At 45.9% G+C, this 20,196-nt stretch overlaps 2 protein-coding genes and 1 pseudogene across 2 annotated transcripts in view; all 3 read left to right on the top strand.

Annotated features, from left to right (window-relative positions):
- The first annotated feature begins 9,264 nt into the window (after positions 1 to 9,264).
- On the top strand, positions 9,265 to 14,227 carry LOC136489977 (ankyrin repeat-containing protein NPR4-like). Its single transcript, XM_066486479.1, has 3 exons — positions 9,265 to 9,572; positions 12,223 to 12,732; positions 12,823 to 14,227. The coding sequence occupies exons 1-3, from the start codon at positions 9,287 to 9,289 to the stop codon at positions 14,079 to 14,081; spliced, it is 2,055 nt and encodes a 684-aa protein (XP_066342576.1). The 5' UTR covers positions 9,265 to 9,286; the 3' UTR covers positions 14,082 to 14,227.
- Positions 14,228 to 17,108: 2,881 nt separating this feature from the next.
- The window catches only part of LOC136486473 (SWI/SNF complex subunit SWI3C homolog), a 112,701-nt gene continuing 109,613 nt past the window's right edge, over positions 17,109 to 20,196 (top strand). Inside the window, exon 1 of the mRNA XM_066483374.1 lies at positions 17,109 to 17,180. The gene's annotated coding sequence lies outside the window, so the exon portion shown is untranslated. The remainder of the gene's footprint in view (positions 17,181 to 20,196) is intronic.
- The window catches only part of LOC136488374 (SWI/SNF complex subunit SWI3C homolog), a 30,325-nt pseudogene continuing 27,327 nt past the window's right edge, over positions 17,199 to 20,196 (top strand).

The following is a 20,196-nucleotide window of genomic DNA, read 5'->3' as shown; positions in this document are numbered from 1 at the left end:
GTGTCGTGCAAAAGGTATCACCGTGGCATAATTGCTGCCAGACAAGTGCTCTGCCTCAACAGAAGTAGCTCCGGGAGTTTGCGGTGCCTCCTCAGAAAGAGAATTATCGCCGGGCTTGGGCATGAAGGCTTCATGGTAGAGGTGGAGAAGATGGTGGATCTCCACGGTGAATACCGTACCAGGGACAGGGAGGACAGTGAGTTCCTGTGAGGAGGTGTCATTCTGGAGAAGGCAGATGAGACTGTAGACAAGCTGTTCTTTTGGCGTCGCAGGATTCCCGTCCCTTGGCGCCCTCCCATTACTCATTACTGTGTATAGACTCACCAGAACAAAGAAGGGGATCTGGTTTTCCAGCAAATAAGAGATCCGAGTTAAGCAGGGCGAGGCCCCAGCCGACGTTGTGAAGTGGGTCGGCACCATCTACAATCCATTTGAACATGAACTCGAGGATGAAACAGCCGTCCAGCAGCAACGTAGCACCCGTTTTTAACAATAAAATCATACGTGAGCCCAGAAAATCAAATCTCACATATAGCTACAAATAAAGATAATATTAATAGACAATGTTCAATATATAACGTATTTAGTATAAATAATATAACCTTAGATAGCAAACAGCGGAAAGACAACTCCGATCTTCGGGTGAAGACTCCAATTCCACAGGGACAACTGACTGGTTGATCACAAGTCTAATTCCTCCAAACTCTAGCAATCTAATACCCATCCAGGATTTTTCCAAATATGTGAAATATAAAGCAAGCGTAAGTACATGTCGTACTCAATAAATATAACATAGGGTTCATGAGGCTCAAAAGGCTGACACTGGTTTAACTGCGATTAGCTTTTAATGAGTCATCTTTTAGCAATTGGGTGGCAACAAGTTTATCACAAGCCCATAAACACATGATCAGGTAAACATGAATAATGAATAGCATAAACAGTAATAGTTAGTGAGCATCTTCATCATCCATATCTTTAGTGTTCATCATCATTAACCATTAGTGATCATCTATTCCGTAAATATTGCAAGGCCGCTCGTGACCGTGAGCACGGCTGATATACCAGTTTTACACTCTGCAGAGGTTGTACACTTTCACTGTGGATTGTGATTTACCCTTTCGCCCGAGGTCGCAAGCCTCTTGACCCACTACCAAGGAAGGTCAGCAGGGTTCATTATGAAGCCTTTCAAAGGTTCGTCTAACAAGTTAGGGCCGCTAGGTTTCTGTGGCCTGCGAATGTAGAGCTCCCCTTCCGACAGGCACAATGACGAGTAGCCTATACACTGACGGACAGAGGCCGCACTATATCCAATCCGGAACACACCCCTCTTGCGCCATAAATGTAACCACTAACAAGCTAGAAAAGGTCCTCATACTTAGCTAAAGCCAGAGACATATAGCCCTCACAGCTGTACTGTAAGTCCCGGATGATCATTTACAGATAAATCCTTAGGGAGAGGAATCTAGAACACCATAAAAACAGCCCAATGCTCTAGCCCCCTTGTTTCATATTGCTAAAAAGCATCTTTTAGTGTTTATTGCATATTACATTAGTCAAGTTACAAGATCATGGTTGTAATTGAGCACTAGCATCATACTACCCAATGCAATAACCTAAAGATAACAAGGAATCCAGGATATCAATTAGCCAGGGAATTTACTACAGTTGCCAAGGTAGACACATGCATCATAAATAAAATGATTAATGGTGAATAGGTATCAAGGATGGTCCCATGCTATACTTGCCTTAAAACACCGATCCTTCGGTAAGCTTTAATCTTCAACGCTCTTCTTCTTCTTCTTGATCACCATATATATCTCACCGACTGGACGTAATCATAAAGCACCACACAAGCATCCATACAATCATACACGAAACAAATAATAGATCTAAATTAGAATAATACACCAAACATAAAATCAAGATAAAAAGTTTATAAAACGAATCTACGTCTCTTAATGAACACACAGACGCGAAAAGCACGCTAGTCGGAGCTACGGTTGAAAAGATACAACTACCGAAAGATTTGCTCATAGGAGAAAATATAAAACTATTAGCTTCATGTGTTTTAATTATATAAAAACATATAAAAGATATTTTATAGAGATTATAAATTGAATTAAGTCAAATTTAGATTTGAATTATAAAACTAAAGTGAAACAAATCATATTTTATTTATAAAATCCAATTGCATTATTGTTATTAAAGATATAATTTAAATCATGAAATTTCAGAAATAGTAATATGGTAAATACTGTTACTAATGCGTAGATCTCGTTGCAATGAATCTAGCACAACTTGAACGGGTCAATTCGGGGCTAAAACGCAGAAGATGTGATATAAATAAGATTTCCTTTATTAAAATAATATATTAAATCTAATCTCAAATTTTAAAAGTTAAAAACATATATAACAGTAGTATGAACATGTAGACAACGTAAATACGAACCTAACGCAATTTGAATGGATCAAATCGGAGTTAAAACAGAGAAGTTATGGCTAAAACAAAATCAGTGGCAAATCTGTAAATAAGTGAAAACGTATTTTGGATCTAAACCGACGAAACTACGCTTTCCAAAGAAGAAAACGTAATCTGTGATTGAGATTTGGACCGTGGGTTAATTTGCCAAAAACAGAGGGGCGCTTTAGCAAAAAGAACCGCGAAGGGGTATGTTGTAATCTGGGTCATTGCTCTAAAAACGGACGGCTCATGATGATGTGTATTTCTATTGTATTTCAGGGTTTGTTTTGTAAAGGAAGACGACCACAAATAGAGCATGACGTTGGAGATGATGTCATCAAGCTAGCTAGCAGATTGGAACAGCGCAATGCATGCATGGCTCACGGCCGGTGGTGCCATGGCCGGTGACGACCAGAGCTCGCCGAAGCTCGGTAAAAACAGCGCGGAGGCCATGGTTAACCAAACTAAGAGCATCGGGAGACAAAGCGAAGGACTGCGTGCTCACCTAGGTGTTCATCACGGGCGGAGAAGGCTTGGCGGCGTCGTGGGGCTCGAAGAGGAGGACGACGGCTTGCCTGAGTACCACGGCGGCGATGAGAACAACACAGAGAGAAAGAGAGAAGGATGGAAAGACGTTGGTAGCTTCTTCACCTATACCCGAAGCTCGGTAGCAACTCGTGGACGTCGGCACAGCAGCGAACGGTGTCTTCCGTGGCGGCGGGCGGGCATGCTCTGCTCGGCGAGATCCGAACGCGGCAGCGCAGATGGATGCAGAGGGGTCGCGGAGCTTTGTAAGAAGCTTGACGTGGAGGTCACGCCAAATCGGAAGGAACCAGGGCGAAGTTGGAGCAGCGGCGAACTCCCGGCTCGGCGGCGGCGCTGCGACTCGGGCGAGGCGGCACAGGGGCGATGCACAGCAGCTGGAAATCGGTTTCGGGGAAAACGGCGCGGGCTCGGCTTCGATATTTATGAGGCCGGGCTACTTGAGTCGCAAGGCAAGGTGGCGACGGGATGGACGCGGACACTCGGCGCGGCGGTGGAGGAGTCTGGTTCGGCGACGGTACGAGGAAGAAGAAAACCGGCTGACATGGGGGCCCGGGGTGTCAGCGAAGCATGGCGGGGTCGGGCTGTTAGAGAGTGAGCGCAGGCGCGAGGAAACGGCGCGTCGGTGCGGCTTGCTGCTGCACTAGGCCGAAGGAGAGGAGGGGAGCGAGAATGGGCCGGCGCGCTGGCGTGGGCCAAAACCAAGGCGGGGAAGGATGGGCCGCCGGAAGCGGGAGCAGGAGCGGCCGGCTGCTGGGCTGCCACGACGTATGGGCTGAAGACAGAGAGGGGGAGAGAGGGGATTTTATTCTTTTCCTTTTCTATTTCTTTTCTTAGTTCAAATTCAATTCAAATATGAACCTAACCAAATTTGAATAGAATTTCAAATACACTTTTCAACTTAATTAAAAATAAGAAATTTTGGTAAGTTCTCAAAATAAATTTTACAACTTTAAAAATTCCTTTATTTTCAAATTTTCTTTTCTTTCTTTTGTTTTACTTCAAAGCCATTTTTAATTTCATTTGCAAAAGCAATTTAAACCATTTGAAGTTTTCAATCAAAACCACTCAACCAAATAAATTAAATGCAAGGGCTTGCATGCACAAACATGTTGCTAAACCTTATGATGAATTTTAATTTAATGATTTTTTTTATTTTTCTATGTTTTCATGAGCGCATAAACTCCGAATTAGTTCATTTTAGCTATATTTCCAAAAATTTAAATTTTAGGGTGTTACGAGCAACATCTCTGCAAATCCATCTTGGGCCCCGTTTAGTTGGCTGGCGAAGTTGGCGCCGCCGGAATGTGTTTTTACTGTAGCGCGCTGTAGCATTTCGTTTATATTTGGTAATAATTGTCCAATCGTTGACTAATTAGACTCAAAACGTTCGTCTCGCAAAGTACAACCAAACTGTGCAATTAGTTTTTGATTTCGTCAACATTTAGTACTCCATACATGTACCGCAAATTTGATGTGACGGGGAATCTTCTTTTTGCATAGTATCAAAGTTTGGATTTTGAGGGTAACTAAACAAGGGCTTGGGTTTCTTCACTTGGCTTTCCCGGATCGATACTTTCGAGGTATGTGGATTCGTCGGAAATTGTGGTGGGCGTAGTCATTGTCGGCCGTAAGAGCTGTTGTCCGTTTGCGACCGTAATACAGGCTCCGTTCGCTGGTCTGAAACTTGGCTGAAACTGGCTGAAAAACACTGTTCTGGCTAAATTATTGTGAGAAAAAAATACTGTTCCAGCTAAAAAAAGAAGCCGAACAAGCCACCAAATATAGGGTAAGCCGAACAGGGCCACAATTTCGTGGGATGTGACGAGCCTACAAGAAGAGCAGAGTTCATCATGCTGCGCCTGCGCGGCTGAGTTGCAGAGGTGTGGTTGGAACTTGGACAACTACCCCCCATGGGAGGGAGGATAGAAGAAGCCAGGGTTATCATTTTTTTCATTTTTCTTTTTGAAATTTCGGTGGATTTGTGCGGTTTTAATGGGTTCCGAAATATTTATATTTCAGTCAAAATGGTTTGTGATGCCTAAACTGGGAACGAATTGTTATATATGGGTTTATTTTGCTTCTAGCTACATTCCATCACATCTTACAATATATAGGTCACACCCAAACCTATTGTCTTATTGAAGTTGAGGGATCAAACTAGTATTAATTATATTTTTTTTTGGGAAAAGTATTGGTTGTGTCAGGCCAGTCCGTATCGTTGTTTCCAAGATGCCACATCAACAAAATAAGGATGAAATTATGATGCATTGTTTCATCTTTGTTGTTTCATAGGCTCTCATAACATTTAATTTTATAACTCATCAAAAGTTAAAAACCATGTACTCTCTTCTTTATTTTCTTATCATATCATAAAAAAAATCTTAGGAGACAGCTATTTAATGTGCCTAAAGCTACAACAGAAACACACATCCCACATCACCACTACTATTCCCTCAGTTTCGCAACGGTTGTAGTTTTAAATTTTGGCACAGTATTAAAAAGATACGCTATTCTCTCGTTAATAAGTCATTTTCAATGGAGGATTTCATGTCAATGTCTTCGAGAATGCCACTAAGTAAAATGTCATTTAATTCATAGTTAAAATACCTCCATACAATGCATAGTTTCATATTTTTGTTGTTTCTTAGCCATATATAAGACAAACCATCTTGGAAATAAGGTACACATGATTTTATCCCCATGAAACCCATTTCACCTCTCTCCTCGTTAATTCTTTGGCACATCACAAAAAATGCTAACAGGACACCTCATTTGATGCCTATGAAACTCCTACTGGACTAAGGGGGTGTTTGGTTGCTCCTCCTAAACTTTAGTCGTTGTCCCATCGGATGTTTGGACATATGCATGGAGTATTCAATATAGACTAATTACGAAACTAATAGCATAGTTTGTGACTAATTTGCGAGACGAATCTTTGAAGCCTAATTAGTCCATGATTTGACAATGTGGTGCTACAGTAAGCATGTGCTAATAACGGATTAATTAAGCTTAATAAATTCGTCTCGTGGAGTACCGATGAATTCTGTAATTTGTTTTTTTATTAGTATACGAACACCCCATGTGATATCCTCACGTGACACCTCATAAATTTTAGTCACTAGATCCAAACAGCCCCTATGGCTATTCTGAATGGAGAGTTTCATGAAGTTTCATTATCGTTAACTAGCATGCCACCCCATGAAACCCATTTCACCTCTCTCCTCGTTAATTCTTTGGCACATCATAAAAAATGCTGACAGGACACCTCATTTGATGCCCATGAAACTCCTACCGGACTAAGGGGTGTTTGGTTGCTCATCCTAAACTTTAGTTGTTGTCTCATCGGATGTTTGGACACATGCATGGAGTATTCAATATAGACTAATTACGAAATTAATTGCATAGTTTATGACTAATTTGCGAGATGAATCTTTGAAAGCCTAATTAGCCCATGATTTTACAATATGGTGCTACAGTAAACACGTGCTAGTGATAGATTAATTAGGCTTAATAAATGCGTCTCGTGGAGTACCGATGGATTCTGTAATTTGTTTTTTTATTAGTATACGAACACCCCATGCGACATCCTCACGTGACACCTCCTAAATTTTAGTCACCGGATCCAAACACCCTCTAAGGCTAATTCTCAATGGAGAGTTTCATGAAGTTTCACTATCATTAATTAGCATGCCACCTAAGATTTTTTTGAACATGGATACCAACTATCAATGAGTTTTGAAATTAAATTATGCCCCTTAGGCTATTTTCAATAGAGAGTTTCATATTGGTGTTTTCAATAATGCCACGTAACCAAGAGAGCATTTAATTTATAGTTGAAATACTTCTATACAATGCATTGTTTCATTTTTTTATTGTTTTCTAGGCTACATGCAAAACACAAACTATCTTGGAAACAATGTACACATGGTTTTATCCCATGAAACTCATTTCACCTCTCACCTCATTAATTCCTTTTGCCACATTACCAAAAATACCTTATTTATTGCCCATAAAACTTCCGCTGAGAATGACCTTCGTTATAACCTGGAGAGCTGTGTTGATTGGTTGTTTTCGCCCTGTTTGCTTGTTGGTTTCAACCAGCCCAAACCAGCCAGTCAACAATATTTTTCTCTCATAACGAACCAGCACAAGCCAGTCCAAACCAGCCTAGAACTCAACCAGCGAACAGGCCCTTTAATTACAGTTGCGAATAATCACTTCAACTAAATTGATCATACCAACTTTGAGGAGAATTAAATGAATAATTAATTCAATGTAATATAATGTTTTATATTTGAGGATAAATTTTGTATGTTTGGATGGCTTGTATTTTAGGGCGAAGGGAGTACGCAACAAATCTATCTGCCTAAAATAACTAATTTTGACTATGCAACCCGTGACCTGGACTTCTGAAATGCATTATTTTCGGAACGTAATTGAATGAGGACTAGGTAATGGGCCCCGCCACCTGTCGATGTCGACACATAAATTAGGGAATGGTGAATGACGACCACCTGGTCTCGGTCCAGTGCATGTGCTGACGTCGTGTGGGGCCGGGATATGCACTGTGAAGAAGCACAAATGTGCCAAGGCAAAGATCGATCCGGCGATCCGCTGGTGGAGGCTAGCGGCCACTCGGGTTTGTTACGCGTCGCTGGCTCGCGTGCGTCCACAACGGGCGGCGCGGGGCTGGTCTCCCAATTCGCATGGGATCAGAGTGAAAGCATGCGTGGCTGCCGTCTTTGTGGCCGTGCGTGTGGCGGTAAGGGAGATGGCCACTGGCCGCACGCCACGCGACGGCGTATTCGCCAAACCAGGGGCGCGGCGCCGGTTGTTTTCCATGCCACGCACGCGAGACGAGATGAGGTGGGGCCGGTGCAGTAGGTTCGGTCGGCAACCAGCGCCAATTCTCCCCAAACGCGTCGTCGCGCGCGGGAAAATTGGGACGGCGCTGGGTCAAGCGGCTGTGGGGGACCTCTTGAAGGTTGACTGGCCAGTGCCTGAGCGCCATCTGGCAGTGGGGCCCTTTCGTCGGTCTCACTGGGTAAGTTGGGTGCAAGTGCGAAGCGACGGGGCCGGCGAATTTCCAATTCGCGCGCGCGTGCTCGGTCTCAGAGGGAAGGCGGCAGGGACAAGCGAGGACAGGCAGGGCCCAGCGGTTTAGCCGAAACCGCGGTCGCGGTCACGCGAAAACAGGGGCGGCGACGATGGGTTTCGCAAACCGGGCACGGGCACGGGGTTCGGTGCGAAGGGGAGCCGGCACGCCGCGGTCAAAGCGGGATCCACGCGGCTGGGCATTCCCATCTATGCACGGGAAACGGAGGGAGATGGGACCAAGCTGCAGCAGGGCAGGGAAGAGGCACGCGCGGGAGATTTCTCCCGTTCGCACCGGCAAGGGGACGGACGCGGGTGGTCAAGACGCGACGCTGGTTGGGTCCACGCGGGGTCCAGGTGGGAGGTTGACTGGCCACTGGTGGGCCACCACGTCGGCGGGCTGGGGCCAGGTGGTCAGCTCTGGTTTGGCCAGGGTCTTTGAGCGGCTGGCTAGGCATCAAAACGGACGGGTACCTCTCCCGTTCCTGTTTCTGTATTGAGTCTATCTACTGGATAACGATATGTTTTACGTAATTTCAACGCATAATTTTTTTTACCATAAGATTAAGATCCAATCGTCTTCATCCTTCTTCCATCTCTAGCTTTCTTCTACCTTCAGACAATCATAAGATCACAGATCTACAGATCATAGATCACATATCACAGAAAACATTTTGTTTATGAAAAGATAAATTACAGAGCGGTTTGCCTACCCGTTCGTCTGGTGGTGCCGCGCCGCTGGTGCCGCACTGCTGGTACAGAAAGCGCACTGCTGGTGCAGCTGCACTGCCGCGTGCTCTCGCCGTGTGTTTTTTTTTTTGCTAAAAAATTCATGTGTGTTTTTTTTTTGTTAAAACACACGTGTATTGTATAGCATTTCTGTTCTATATTTTTTAGTAGAAACGGGATCGGGTAAGAAAAAAAAACAAAACTAAAAACGGATACACGGGCGACGGCGACGGACTTGGGCGGTCGCGCAGCACCCATGAATGAATCTAAGGTTTCACGTGACCGTCCAGTGATATTACGCTTGACACGCTTCCTAGTCACCATGAAAGCTATATATATATATACAATGTTCCTTCACTTTCTTTTAAGGTTGTTTATTGGTTCCTATTGAGATTTATATATGCACATATAATGCTCCATCTCAAAATGTCACATTAATTACGCTATTATATATTTATGCTTTCCACTCTCGCCTGGCGCAGCGAGCTGCAAACCGCTTTCACAGGCCGGATGGATCCTGAGCAGCAGTCCATCCAGCTTGCCACCGGTGCTTCGCCTGCCGGCTCGCCTGCAAAGGCAACGCCGCCGCCGATGCAGCAGCCGCCGCAATGTGACCATGAGCGCATGGTCGTCGGCAACATGTGCCCTTCTCTCTATCTCGCCGTCTACAAAGGGAGGATGGCCGAGGTCACGGCGCTGCTTCTGCAACAACACGCCGCTGCGATAGACTGTCAAGCCACTGGTAACTAACGAAACAGACATAAACCTTTTTTTTCTTTTCTTTCTGCTTCCAAATTCTTCATTTGGCTCCAAGAATTAATATTTGAATTTGAGTCCTGGCCAATAATAACTAGCTGGTTATTTTAGGTGATGTTAAGTTTAAAAGACTCAATTTTTTTTGGTAAAAAGACAAAGGATAGAAGGGAGGATGATTGAGACCTAGAATACCATATATTTGGTACAAATTTTGAACGTTGAATCCCTAATATTTCATAACAAAGGGAATAATACATTAATGAATGGTAGGTTGGCATAGAAGGAAAGGTAACAAATTCAGATTTGGGTGTTCTAAAGCCACTAGTGCTCACACATCCGTTTACACTGGAGTCACACTAGCCTGACATATTAGCTGAGAGAATTCAAACAAAATCTTACTAATTTTTAGCAGCTAAATATTACTCCTATCATTACAAATTATAAGACATTTTTGGCTTTTTTTAATGTACTAACAAAATATTATTAACAAATTAACATAAGCATCAGCATAAGTCAAATTTCAGCGAAACGAGCATGGAGTTGTTCTCCATAGCCAAAATTTGGAGAAGTTGTTTGGAGGACATTATTGTCACATCGTTGACTATTCAACTATGCACAATCTATAGAATCTGGGCTTCGCCCTGTTCGTTTGGGCCTGTTTGGCTTATAAGCTGTACTTTTTCAGCCAACGAACAGTATTTTTCTCTCACATCAAATTAGTCAATAGTATTTTCAGTCATGCCTTATCAGCCAAACAAGCCCAAACGAACAGGGCGCTTGTTTGTATGGAAATGTGACAGGCATTGCCTTGCTAGGCAAGAAATACTGACCCAGACATCCAGAACTGGATGCTTGAGTGTTGTTTGGTCCAAGCAGATTTTTCTAGCCACGTACCTGTGTCCGTAAATACTGCATGTAGTGCATGGTACGACACCCATGTATAAATGACCAAATTAAATGCGCCGCTCGGCCTGACATAGTACGGGCCCACAGAGGGCACGACTCGATGGGGTCAGGCCGGCACTGCACGACTCGATGCTAGGCAAGAAATACTCACCCAGACCGTGCCATACCTAGGCCGAGCCAGAATCATGTGCCATGGCCGGACCATCAGCCCGCGGGCCTTTTGGTCGGACCATCAGCCCGCGGGCCTTTTGGTAAACTGTACCCGTGACTGGTTCGGTTTGTTTTTTAGTTGAAACAGTATTTTTCTTTCACAACAATTCAGTCGGAACAGTATTTTTCAGCCAGTTTCAGCCAAGATTTAGACCAGCAAACGGGGGCTTTGTTGACTGTTTGAACGGTCAATATTCGAATCAAATGTAGATGGCTTCTTATGGGAAAGCAACGTCAAAGAGACTTCCAAGCATGTCCCCGTCATGATGCCTTCTATCGGAACACTTGTACTTACAACAACTGATTTCACGGCGACACAACTACCACAAAAATACGGGACACACCACCTTTCTTTGAAATAAAAGAAATCTATAATTTTAGGTGAGAACAAATAAATTGCATCAACCTACTGTGCAAATTTCAAATCTTTCTATATCTTAACCTTTTTATTTATTTTAAGTTTTCCAAAAAAATAAAAGCACCAAGGCAAAATGACTGTTATTATTAATCTTAATATTACTTTTGGAGACTCATTTTGGAGCTACCATGGTAATCATCATCTAGCTATAACGCACTAAAGGAAAGAATTGTATAATTCTCACAAAAATAAAAAGCACGTAGTTGTGCGGTAGGTGGCTTAGGAGCAAATAAGGGTGAAAGATGAGACAGAGAAGAAAGAGCTGAATACTAAGGCACCGGCAAGCTTCTGCGATAGTTGTTTGATGAGTTGGTAGTGAAATAGCAAATAAGAGTAACTCTAGTAGCTCCTCAAACAGGCTCCTAAACCATATTTTGAAAGCTCAGGTAAAAAACACAGGTTGAGCAGGGCTCCTATTTAGACCCCATAAAAATAGAAGGCTCTTAAATTCTCCCCACGGGATCGGACCTCATTTTCGGGAATCTAGATGAGGCCCATATTTTTCAGTTTCAATCATTTATCTCCCCGACCTATGTGAAACTAAGCTCGCTCGAGCACTCGCTACACTTCCTGACACTCGTCTTGCCGGGTGCGTTGTTTCTTACGTCCCTCCCACCCACCCAACGCTCTGTGTGGCCTACCCCAGTGACTACTACTCTCACTCTCCTGTTGTCGTCCTCCCCTTCGGTTCCACTAATGGCATGCCTCTCCCCAGCCTACTCCCCAGCGACTCCCTTTCTATGTATAGACACATTGTCGGATCCATCCCCCTCATTATTCTCCTCCCCCCCAACCCCCCCCCCCCCCCCCCCCCCCCCCCCCCCACACACACACACTGGTGTAGCTTAGGAGGGAAGAATAGAGAATGACTGAGCACATGTGCGAGTGTCTATTAGAATAGATTTGAGAGCTCCTTCTATAACAAATAAAAAAAAATCATGCCCTAAAAGTAGGAGGCCCTCAAATCAAAAAGTAGGGACTTGAGGGCTCCTCTCTTGAAAACCCAGGTCCCTAACCTATCCGATGAATTTGGCTCCAATTGAACTCGTCATTTGACACACGAATTCGGTTATTGTACTAATTTCCTGAATACCCGTTTCAGGCGTTGTTATGCACGGTCAGTGCGACATACTTGAGTTGACTGCGGAGAGGAACACCGCTCTACACGTGGCTGCGGAGCAAGGGCACCATGAGCTGATCCGGGAGCTCTACCGCAGGTTCAAGGACCAGGGCCTCCTCTCTCGCCAGAACTCTGCGCTGGACACGCCGATGCATTGCGCGGCGAGGGCTGGGCACGCCAGGGCAGTCGCGGTCCTCGTCGAGCTGGCCAGGGACCGGGGCGAGAACATTCTGGGATGCAAGAACGAGGCAGGTGACACGGCCCTGCACCTGGCGGCGAGGCACGGGCACTGCGCGGCGGTGGAGGTGCTAGTCTCGGCGGCGGCACAACCGGCGGCCGAGCTGAACAACGCCGGCGTGTCGCCGTTGTACTTGGCTGTAATTAGCGGCTCGGTGTCAGCAGTCAGAGCGATTATTCCCAAGTGCAAGGACGCGTCATCGATGGGGCCAAGCGCACAGAATGCTCTGCACGCTGCCGTTTTCCAGAGCTCAGGTTAGTTGCTTGTTGGATTCTTAATGGTATTACTGGAAGAAAAAAAATAATGCAGTGAACTAATGTGTTGATCATTTGCGTTGCCTGCAGAAATGGTTCACCTGCTACTGGAATGGAGGCCAGCTCTGGCCGACCAAGTCGACTGCAGCGGCAGCAGCCCGCTCCATTTCGCGTCGTCGGACGGCGATCGCAGCATCGTGCGTGCAATCCTGCGCGCCGGGCCGCCGGGAACGGTGTACAAGAAGGACTCGAGCGGCCTGTCGGCTCTCCACGTCGCGGCTCGGATGGGACACCACCGCGTCGTGACGGACATGCTAGGGAGCTGCCCCGACGCCGCCGAGCTCCGTGACGGCAATGGCGGGACCTTCGTCCACGCCGCGGCCCGGGAGAAGCGCTCCTCGGTGGTGTCGCTCGCCACCAAGAAAAAATCCATGCTGCGCGGCCTCCTGGACGCGCAGGATAGGGAGGGGAACACGCCTCTCCACCTCGCGGTGGCAGCGGGATCGACCGGCATCGTGGAGGATCTGCTACACAACGCCAAGGTGCGGGCCAATGTTCCGAACAACGATGGTCACACAGCGTTTGATCTCGCCGCCGGATCAACCATCAGTTTCTTCAAAATGGTAAGCCTGGTGGTCGCGCTAGTCGCTTACGGGGCACAGCTCCGGCCGCAGAGGCAGGACCAACTGGAGCAGTGGGTTGGCCGCGACATGGTGCGGAAGGGGATACAGAACACGTCGGACAGCCTCGCGGTGGTGGCCGGCCTCATCGTCGCCGCCGCGTTCGCCGCCGGGTTCAACTTGCCCGGTGGGTACGGCGACGACGGCAAGGCGAACCTCAAGGACGAGACTATCTTCAAGAGCTTCCTGCTCTTGAACACCGGGGCCGTGGTAACGTCCATCGTGGCGGTGATCCTGCTCGTCTATGGGAAGGCGTCGCGCTCTGCCGGCTCGTGGAAGAGCTTCGCGTGGGCGCTGCAGCTCTTGTGGGTGTCGCTCGTCTGCATGATGCTGGCCTTCCAGGCGGCTCTGCTCTCCGTGGCGACCACGAGGGCACTCAGTTACGGGTTCGTGGGTGTATACACGTGCATCCTTGTCTTCCAAGAATGCATCGCGGAGTGGCTGAGGCCTGCGACGAGGTTGCGCACGATTTGGAGGTTTCACTGGAAAGGAAGAAGGCATGTCGACGTCAAACGACAGTATCCGTTCGCCAAAGCTACCGTACTCAATTTACAACTTTTTACAGCTACAAGTTTCCTAGTTTCTATAGGTTTTCAAGTCATCTTTTCATTAAGCCAGAGATCCAAGGACACCTCAATTGCTCCATCACCAACTGCTCTTTATTATTAGAGGGAAAAATGCCATCTGGGGAGTTCGGTACTCACGTTGCAAGATTGATCCTATGGCTCATCAAATTATTGAACTTGATGTATTCTTATTTGATCCAAAGAAAAGCAAAAATAGATGAAGAGATAAGCTGGACCTTTTTAGACACATGAACTACATATGGCTTTGTAATGTTGGTGAGACACATAAATCTTGTCAGTAGCTTTGTTTAGTTTGTAAAATGTTCGTGCTCCAATGACGATGACATGTAATCTATATATTGTATATGCATTCCGTTGGCCAACATTGGTGGTTCTAAGTATCTCATATTTAGTTTCTAAAGAGCTTACAATCGTGAAAACAAGATTCAAACATAATGGTGGAAACAAAAGATTTCAAATATGAAAACCATTAACAAAGACAGTAGAATTAGGCAACCACATATGTTAATCATTAACAGAGGAGAGACGTATACATTTGGCAAATGTACTCCGCATGACTTAGTCATATATATAAAAAAACAAAGGAATATGCATTTGACATTAGCAAGGAATAAAGTTGGATTTGCATATAAATAGCATTTCTCTCTTGATAGTTTCCTTCTTCCAACTTGATTAGTACTAATGCATAGTGATTTTATAAGTCTTTGTCCATACAATCAAAGCAATATTGAGATCATCTTATATCCATTATATATCTTGAAATTTCTTCACTCATGCATTCTTGACTCATTCTTTGATACTTGATCAATACCAATTAACTTATCAATCTCTTCTTGTCCATGCAAAGCAAAGCCACTATTGAGATCAAACTATATTCTTCTCTTTCTCTCTTTGCCTTATCAATCATGCTTGTTTCTTCTTCATGTAGTACATGACTTGAGTTGGATATGCTCATTAGCAATGAAACCTATTCAAGCACTCACCAAACTAATTAGTTCTTTAATTGTTTTGTCATCTAACCACCAAAACCCACTAGGGGACTTGGATGCACTTTCAAAAGCAATTTTCGAAGCAACTGCACAATCACCACACGGTGCTTCCATAGAGCCACAAACTCTAAGTCGTCTAGGAGTCAGCAAGCTCCAAGAGTGACAAGCAAACCCGCTTGCAAATCAACTACCTAATGTCACTCAATCGATCTCTCCACTGTCCAAATATTGCACTCTTACGGAGGAGTAGAAATAGAGCTCTCACCAACTATACAACTTTTCCAAGTGGCCAAGAGAAGCTCCACAACCGACCACTCCTCTATATATAGAGAGTACCAAAACTAGTCGTTATCCCTCTTCTTCCCACGAGATGCAAACCTGGTGGTCCAACCGGCCCCAAGGCGGTCCGACTGGCCATCTCCCAAAGGTAAGAAAACAGGTAGTTAAAAGATTCTCACAAAAGTCTGGTGTACCATTGGAGAATTCTGGTGCTCATAAGCCTCAGACACATGCAAAACATCCTTGTCTGGAGCGACACTCCCATGCATCACCGGAGAGTAAACGTGCTCGCATACAAAGAAACCCCGTTCTGCACAGGGCTGGCGGTCAAACCACGCCAAGCACTGATAAGACTATGCCTTAGAGGAGGTGCAGACCTCAGGGTAAGCTCTAGCGTTCCGGTGACCTAAAATCGCCAATGTTATAAAAATTGTAGAAATAGGTTTTCAAAGAAAATCCAAATATTTTTTTTTGAATAAACATGCATTTAAAAATACTTAGAGAAAAATGAAACGAGTTTCCTATTGTTCCTAAAATTATGCTCTACCTTTTTTCCCTTACTTAGAATTGTCTGAATCCTACTTGGTCTCATAAAATGTGAAGTTGGGCCAGATATAAAATGGAGGATGCAAACCAAGACAAACCCATATATAGCGCAACATGGATTACCATGCAGCCGACCGTGCAAACTGCAAAAAAAATGTTCCCTCAGTAGCAATTTCTTGCTTAGCCATCGAGACATGGACAGTAAATTTTCAAAAAATAAAATAAAATTTAAGCTCTAATTGTATATTTGATAACATGCATCATGTGGTTTAATTTCCTAGTAGTTCTTCATGGGACATCATAGTGATGACATGTGAAGACTCATTGGATCATCAGTGGCGGTGGACATGCGGCTTCTCAAACTTCTGAACCGACGTCTGCGATTTAGCCCTGGATGGATACAACTGCTTCCTCATTCGTCGTTGTCGTAGGCCTACATCCACACCAGGAGCATATGATCGTGCAAGGTTGTTTGGACAGTTTTTTTAAGGGAAGTTTGGACAGGTTTGGGATACCGGACTTGGGCCAGCTTCGGTTTTCTCCCACGTGCGAACATGGCCATTTCTAACCAATCAATCCCACTGGGCCTCGAAGTGGAACATTGGGTGCGTGCGACGAAGTGGTTAAGCGATCTAGGGCTGGATATTGAGCCAGCTCGGCTTGTTATAGCTCGGCTCGTTATGGCTCGGCTTGTTACGGCTCATTATACAAACGAACCAGAAGACTAGCTCGGCTCGGCTCATTAACGAGCTCGAGCTAGCTCGTTTGGCTCGCGAGCCAAAGCAAAAAAACATAGTACATATAGATTATAACTGCAAGTTAGCAACAAATACATCACATGCATATTTAAAATGGAATAAACAAAATGCATATAAATTTTGGACTCATCTGGCGTGAACATAATGTCGTAGGGTAGGCCGGTGGGGTGACTGGATGGGGCCATGGGATCTATTGGTTTAGGGTTTAGTGTTTAATCGTCTTGGACCATAAGCAGAAGGATATATGGACTGTTTAAAGTTGTATTGAGCTGGACTGAGGGATATATGCGCCAATTACGGTTGTTGTCTTATAAATTACCTTGGCTCGTTTTGGTTCACGAACGGCTCACAAGTTGACTCATTAATTAACCGAGCTGACACAAGCTGCTCGTTAATTAAAAATTCATACGAGCCAAGCCGATAACAAGCGAGTTACCGGTGTTTCGTCAGCGATGCCCGGTCCATGTCCAGCCGTTGCTGGGAGCAGAGCAGCCTCCCTCGCACGTGCTTGCCCTCCTCCTTCCCCGTCGACTCGTTCCGACCACGCCCGCGTCTCGTCTCGTCTCACTCCCCTGTCACTCCCGCTCGCCTCGTCGACCTCCGCCGCCGTCGTCGCCGCCGCCGCCGATGCCTTGTAAGGCCTCGTCGACCTCAGGTCGGTGCGTCCATCCCCCTCTTGAAACCCTTTAAACTCTCTACCGCTGGACCTAACGCTCGCCTCCGCCTCGGTAACCCTAACTCTCCCAAATTCGCGCCTCAAATGGTGCAAGCGCAAGCGCAACCCCGACGCGTCCCCATCCAAGCCCTCCACCTCGGCCACTGTGGCGGCGACCGCCGACCACTCCTCCGACTCCGACTCCGCCGACGAGGACGCCGCCGCCGTCCACGGCGCGGCGGGGGACAGGGATGGGGCAGCTGGCGACAACGATGAGGCCCCCGCGGCGTCCGAGGACCCCACCGCGCTCGGCCTCCGCGAGGCGGAGGTGCTGCCCTCGGCCGAGCCCATCTCTGTGTTCCCCGCCGCCAAGCGCCGCGTGGTCAACCGGCCACATCCGTCCGTCCTCGTGCTGCTCGAGGCCGAGTGATCCGCTTGTTCCGGCGATGTCCTGGCCGTGGCACCGCCGACGCTAGAGAACATCTCGCACGGGCAGCTGCAGGTGCTGTCTGTGGTGCTTCCGGACCACCCATCCCTTGCGATAGACCCTGACAAGCCGTCCTTGTATGTGTGCACGCCGCCTCCCCTCATGGAGGGGCATGGAGTGCCCAAGCAGTTCCAGGGTCGCCTCCATGTCGTGCCCAACACTACCGGAAACAGTAGAATTGCCGAGTGCCTGAGGGTTTGCTGAGTGCATTCCATCGGGCACTCGGCAAACATACCAGTTACCGAGTGCATTTAATGAAACACTCGGCAAACATATAGCACTCGGTAAAATACTACTTTGCCGAGTGCCTAATAAAAAACACTCGGCAAACTACAACAAAACACTCGGCAAAGACGGACACTCGGCAAAAGTGAGTCACGTGCGCTGGGCGTGCGGCGGCCATCTGACGGCCGTTGGGTGCGCCGCCCTGCCGTTAGAACTTTGCCGAGTGTCAGGGTATGCCGTGTGTTTTTGTTTGACGCTCGGCAAACTGATATTTTTGCCGAGTGTTTTCTGTTTACACTCAGCAAAGTATTGTTGTTGCCGAGTGTTTTTTAATGGCACTCGACAAAATAATAAATTTTTTTCCTCTCCTGCCCTCCAAACTTTTTCTACTCTCCACATACAATATGTGGTACTACATGTTAAAATTTGGTATATTTCTCTATCTGTTTGCTATATTTAAGTAATTTATTGCATTTAGAGGAATTTTTTGGTTTAAAGTCAAATTTGAACTGCAAGTGATACAAATAATGGAATAAATTGAGTGGAGAAATCATATTCATGTTATTGAGTCTATTTTGGGCCCTTACTCGGGAAATGAAAAGAATTTTCGAACATTTTGTTCAGGAAACACGACCACGAACGTGTGGCCAAATGATTTTTAAATTCTAAAAAAACAAACGAAGTTTGAAAATGAAGAGATTTGTCAAGATCTCCTGATATCATACGCGGAGAATGTGGAAAAAAATTGAGAAGGTTTCGCACAATTTGTCATGTACCACCTTTACAAACCGAAGCATCTCCGAAGAAGAATCGTAGCGTTGAGAAGGATCCGGTAAGATTTGGAGTCAAAGTGACGGTTGAATTGGGGTTTGACTTCAAAACTTTTTGTATAGGCAATAGACAACATAGATTGGTTCACGTCAAATTTTGGTAATTTTCGGATCCGTTTGATAATTTTAATTTATTAACTGCAATTATAGTATTTTTATTGATATATATTAAATTTGCGCTATAACTGCATGAAATAATGGATTAATATTTGTAGAAAAATCAAATATGCATTGTTGAGTGAATTTGATAGGGTATTTTTAAATTACATCGTAACAAATTTAGTAAAACATGTTATGAAGAAGGAGGATGGGTGGGCATGAAATATTAATTTATTTTGCGAGTGTATTCTACCTGACACTCGGCAAAAATAGTATTTGCCGAGTGTCATATAGGGGACACTCAGCAAATTCGTCAACCCGGCCCCACTGCACAGTACCGGCCGTAATGAAAATTTAAAAAAAAACAATGCCGAGTGCTCCAGATCTTGGCACTCGACATATCTATACTTTGCCAAGTGCCCCCAATCTTGGCACTCAGCATACTCCTTCATATGCCCCCAATGGTCCGCACCCCCGGCCCTCACCCTCACGCACACAACACGCCGCACCGCACCGCACGCCGCCACCCCCCGCCCCACCGCGCCCCGCCGCGCTCGGCCCATGCCGCACCGCACGCCGCCACCCCCCGTTGCCTCCCCGCCCCACCGCGCCCCGCCACCGGCGCGGCATCGCTGCCCCTCCCCGGCGCCGCCCGCCCCGGTGCGTCCCGCCCCCAGCGCCGCCAGCCCTCGGCGTCCCGCCCCGCCCACGGCGCGTCCCGCCCCGGCACGTCCCGCCACCGGCGCCGCCCACCCCGGTGCGTCCCGCAGATTTCATTCTCTCAAAAACGACATGTGAATAATTTTTTCTGGTGTCATGAACCTCAGATTTATTGGTGAATAATTTTTTCTACATTCTTTTCCTTAGAGTTGATTTTGAGGAATAAAACAATGCCAAAAAATTGATTTGGTAGTTATCTTTTACTGTATAGGCTAAAAGAGGGCTTAGCTTGTGAATGTACGAGAACTGAACAGAGCATTCTTCTAGCTAGAATTACTAAGAACCGTAAATCTATTTGGTCCTCTAAATCATGAAGTGTCCAGTGCAGATAGCAGATGGTGTACAAGTGTGTTTTGTGGTAGGACAACGCTTCTGGATATTTGGTCCAAAGGATAGATAGCACTTTCTGTCAGGTGGAAAGTTAGTAACTTGCTAGTCAGTATAAAGCTTGGCTGGGCTTCCTACTCTCTGTTTTGGAACTTGAGTTTGCAACCAAAGAATGAATTAATATGATTCCCAGGAAGCTGATCAGATGAAGTTAAAACTCTGCAAATCATACACGTCATGCCACTTCAATAAGTCAGGTTCAACTTTGTGTTGTTTGACTTT

This window comes from Miscanthus floridulus, chromosome 10 (assembly GCF_019320115.1).
Source record: "Miscanthus floridulus cultivar M001 chromosome 10, ASM1932011v1, whole genome shotgun sequence".
NCBI classification, from domain to species: Eukaryota; Viridiplantae; Streptophyta; class Magnoliopsida; order Poales; family Poaceae; genus Miscanthus; species Miscanthus floridulus.
The sequence above is the reverse complement of the archived record's forward strand: the minus strand, read 5'-3'. Positions and strand labels throughout refer to the sequence as shown.

Bases quoted from the DNA above. Each gene is read 5' to 3' on its own strand.
- LOC136489977 (XM_066486479.1), top strand. From the start codon at position 9,287: ATGCTTTCCACTCTCGCCTGGCGCAGCGAGCTGCAAACCGCTTTCACA. The intron at 9,573-12,222 runs GTAACTAACGAA...TACCCGTTTCAG, and splicing joins GATAGACTGTCAAGCCACTG to GCGTTGTTATGCACGGTCAG. The intron at 12,733-12,822 runs GTTAGTTGCTTG...CGTTGCCTGCAG, and splicing joins TGCCGTTTTCCAGAGCTCAG to AAATGGTTCACCTGCTACTG.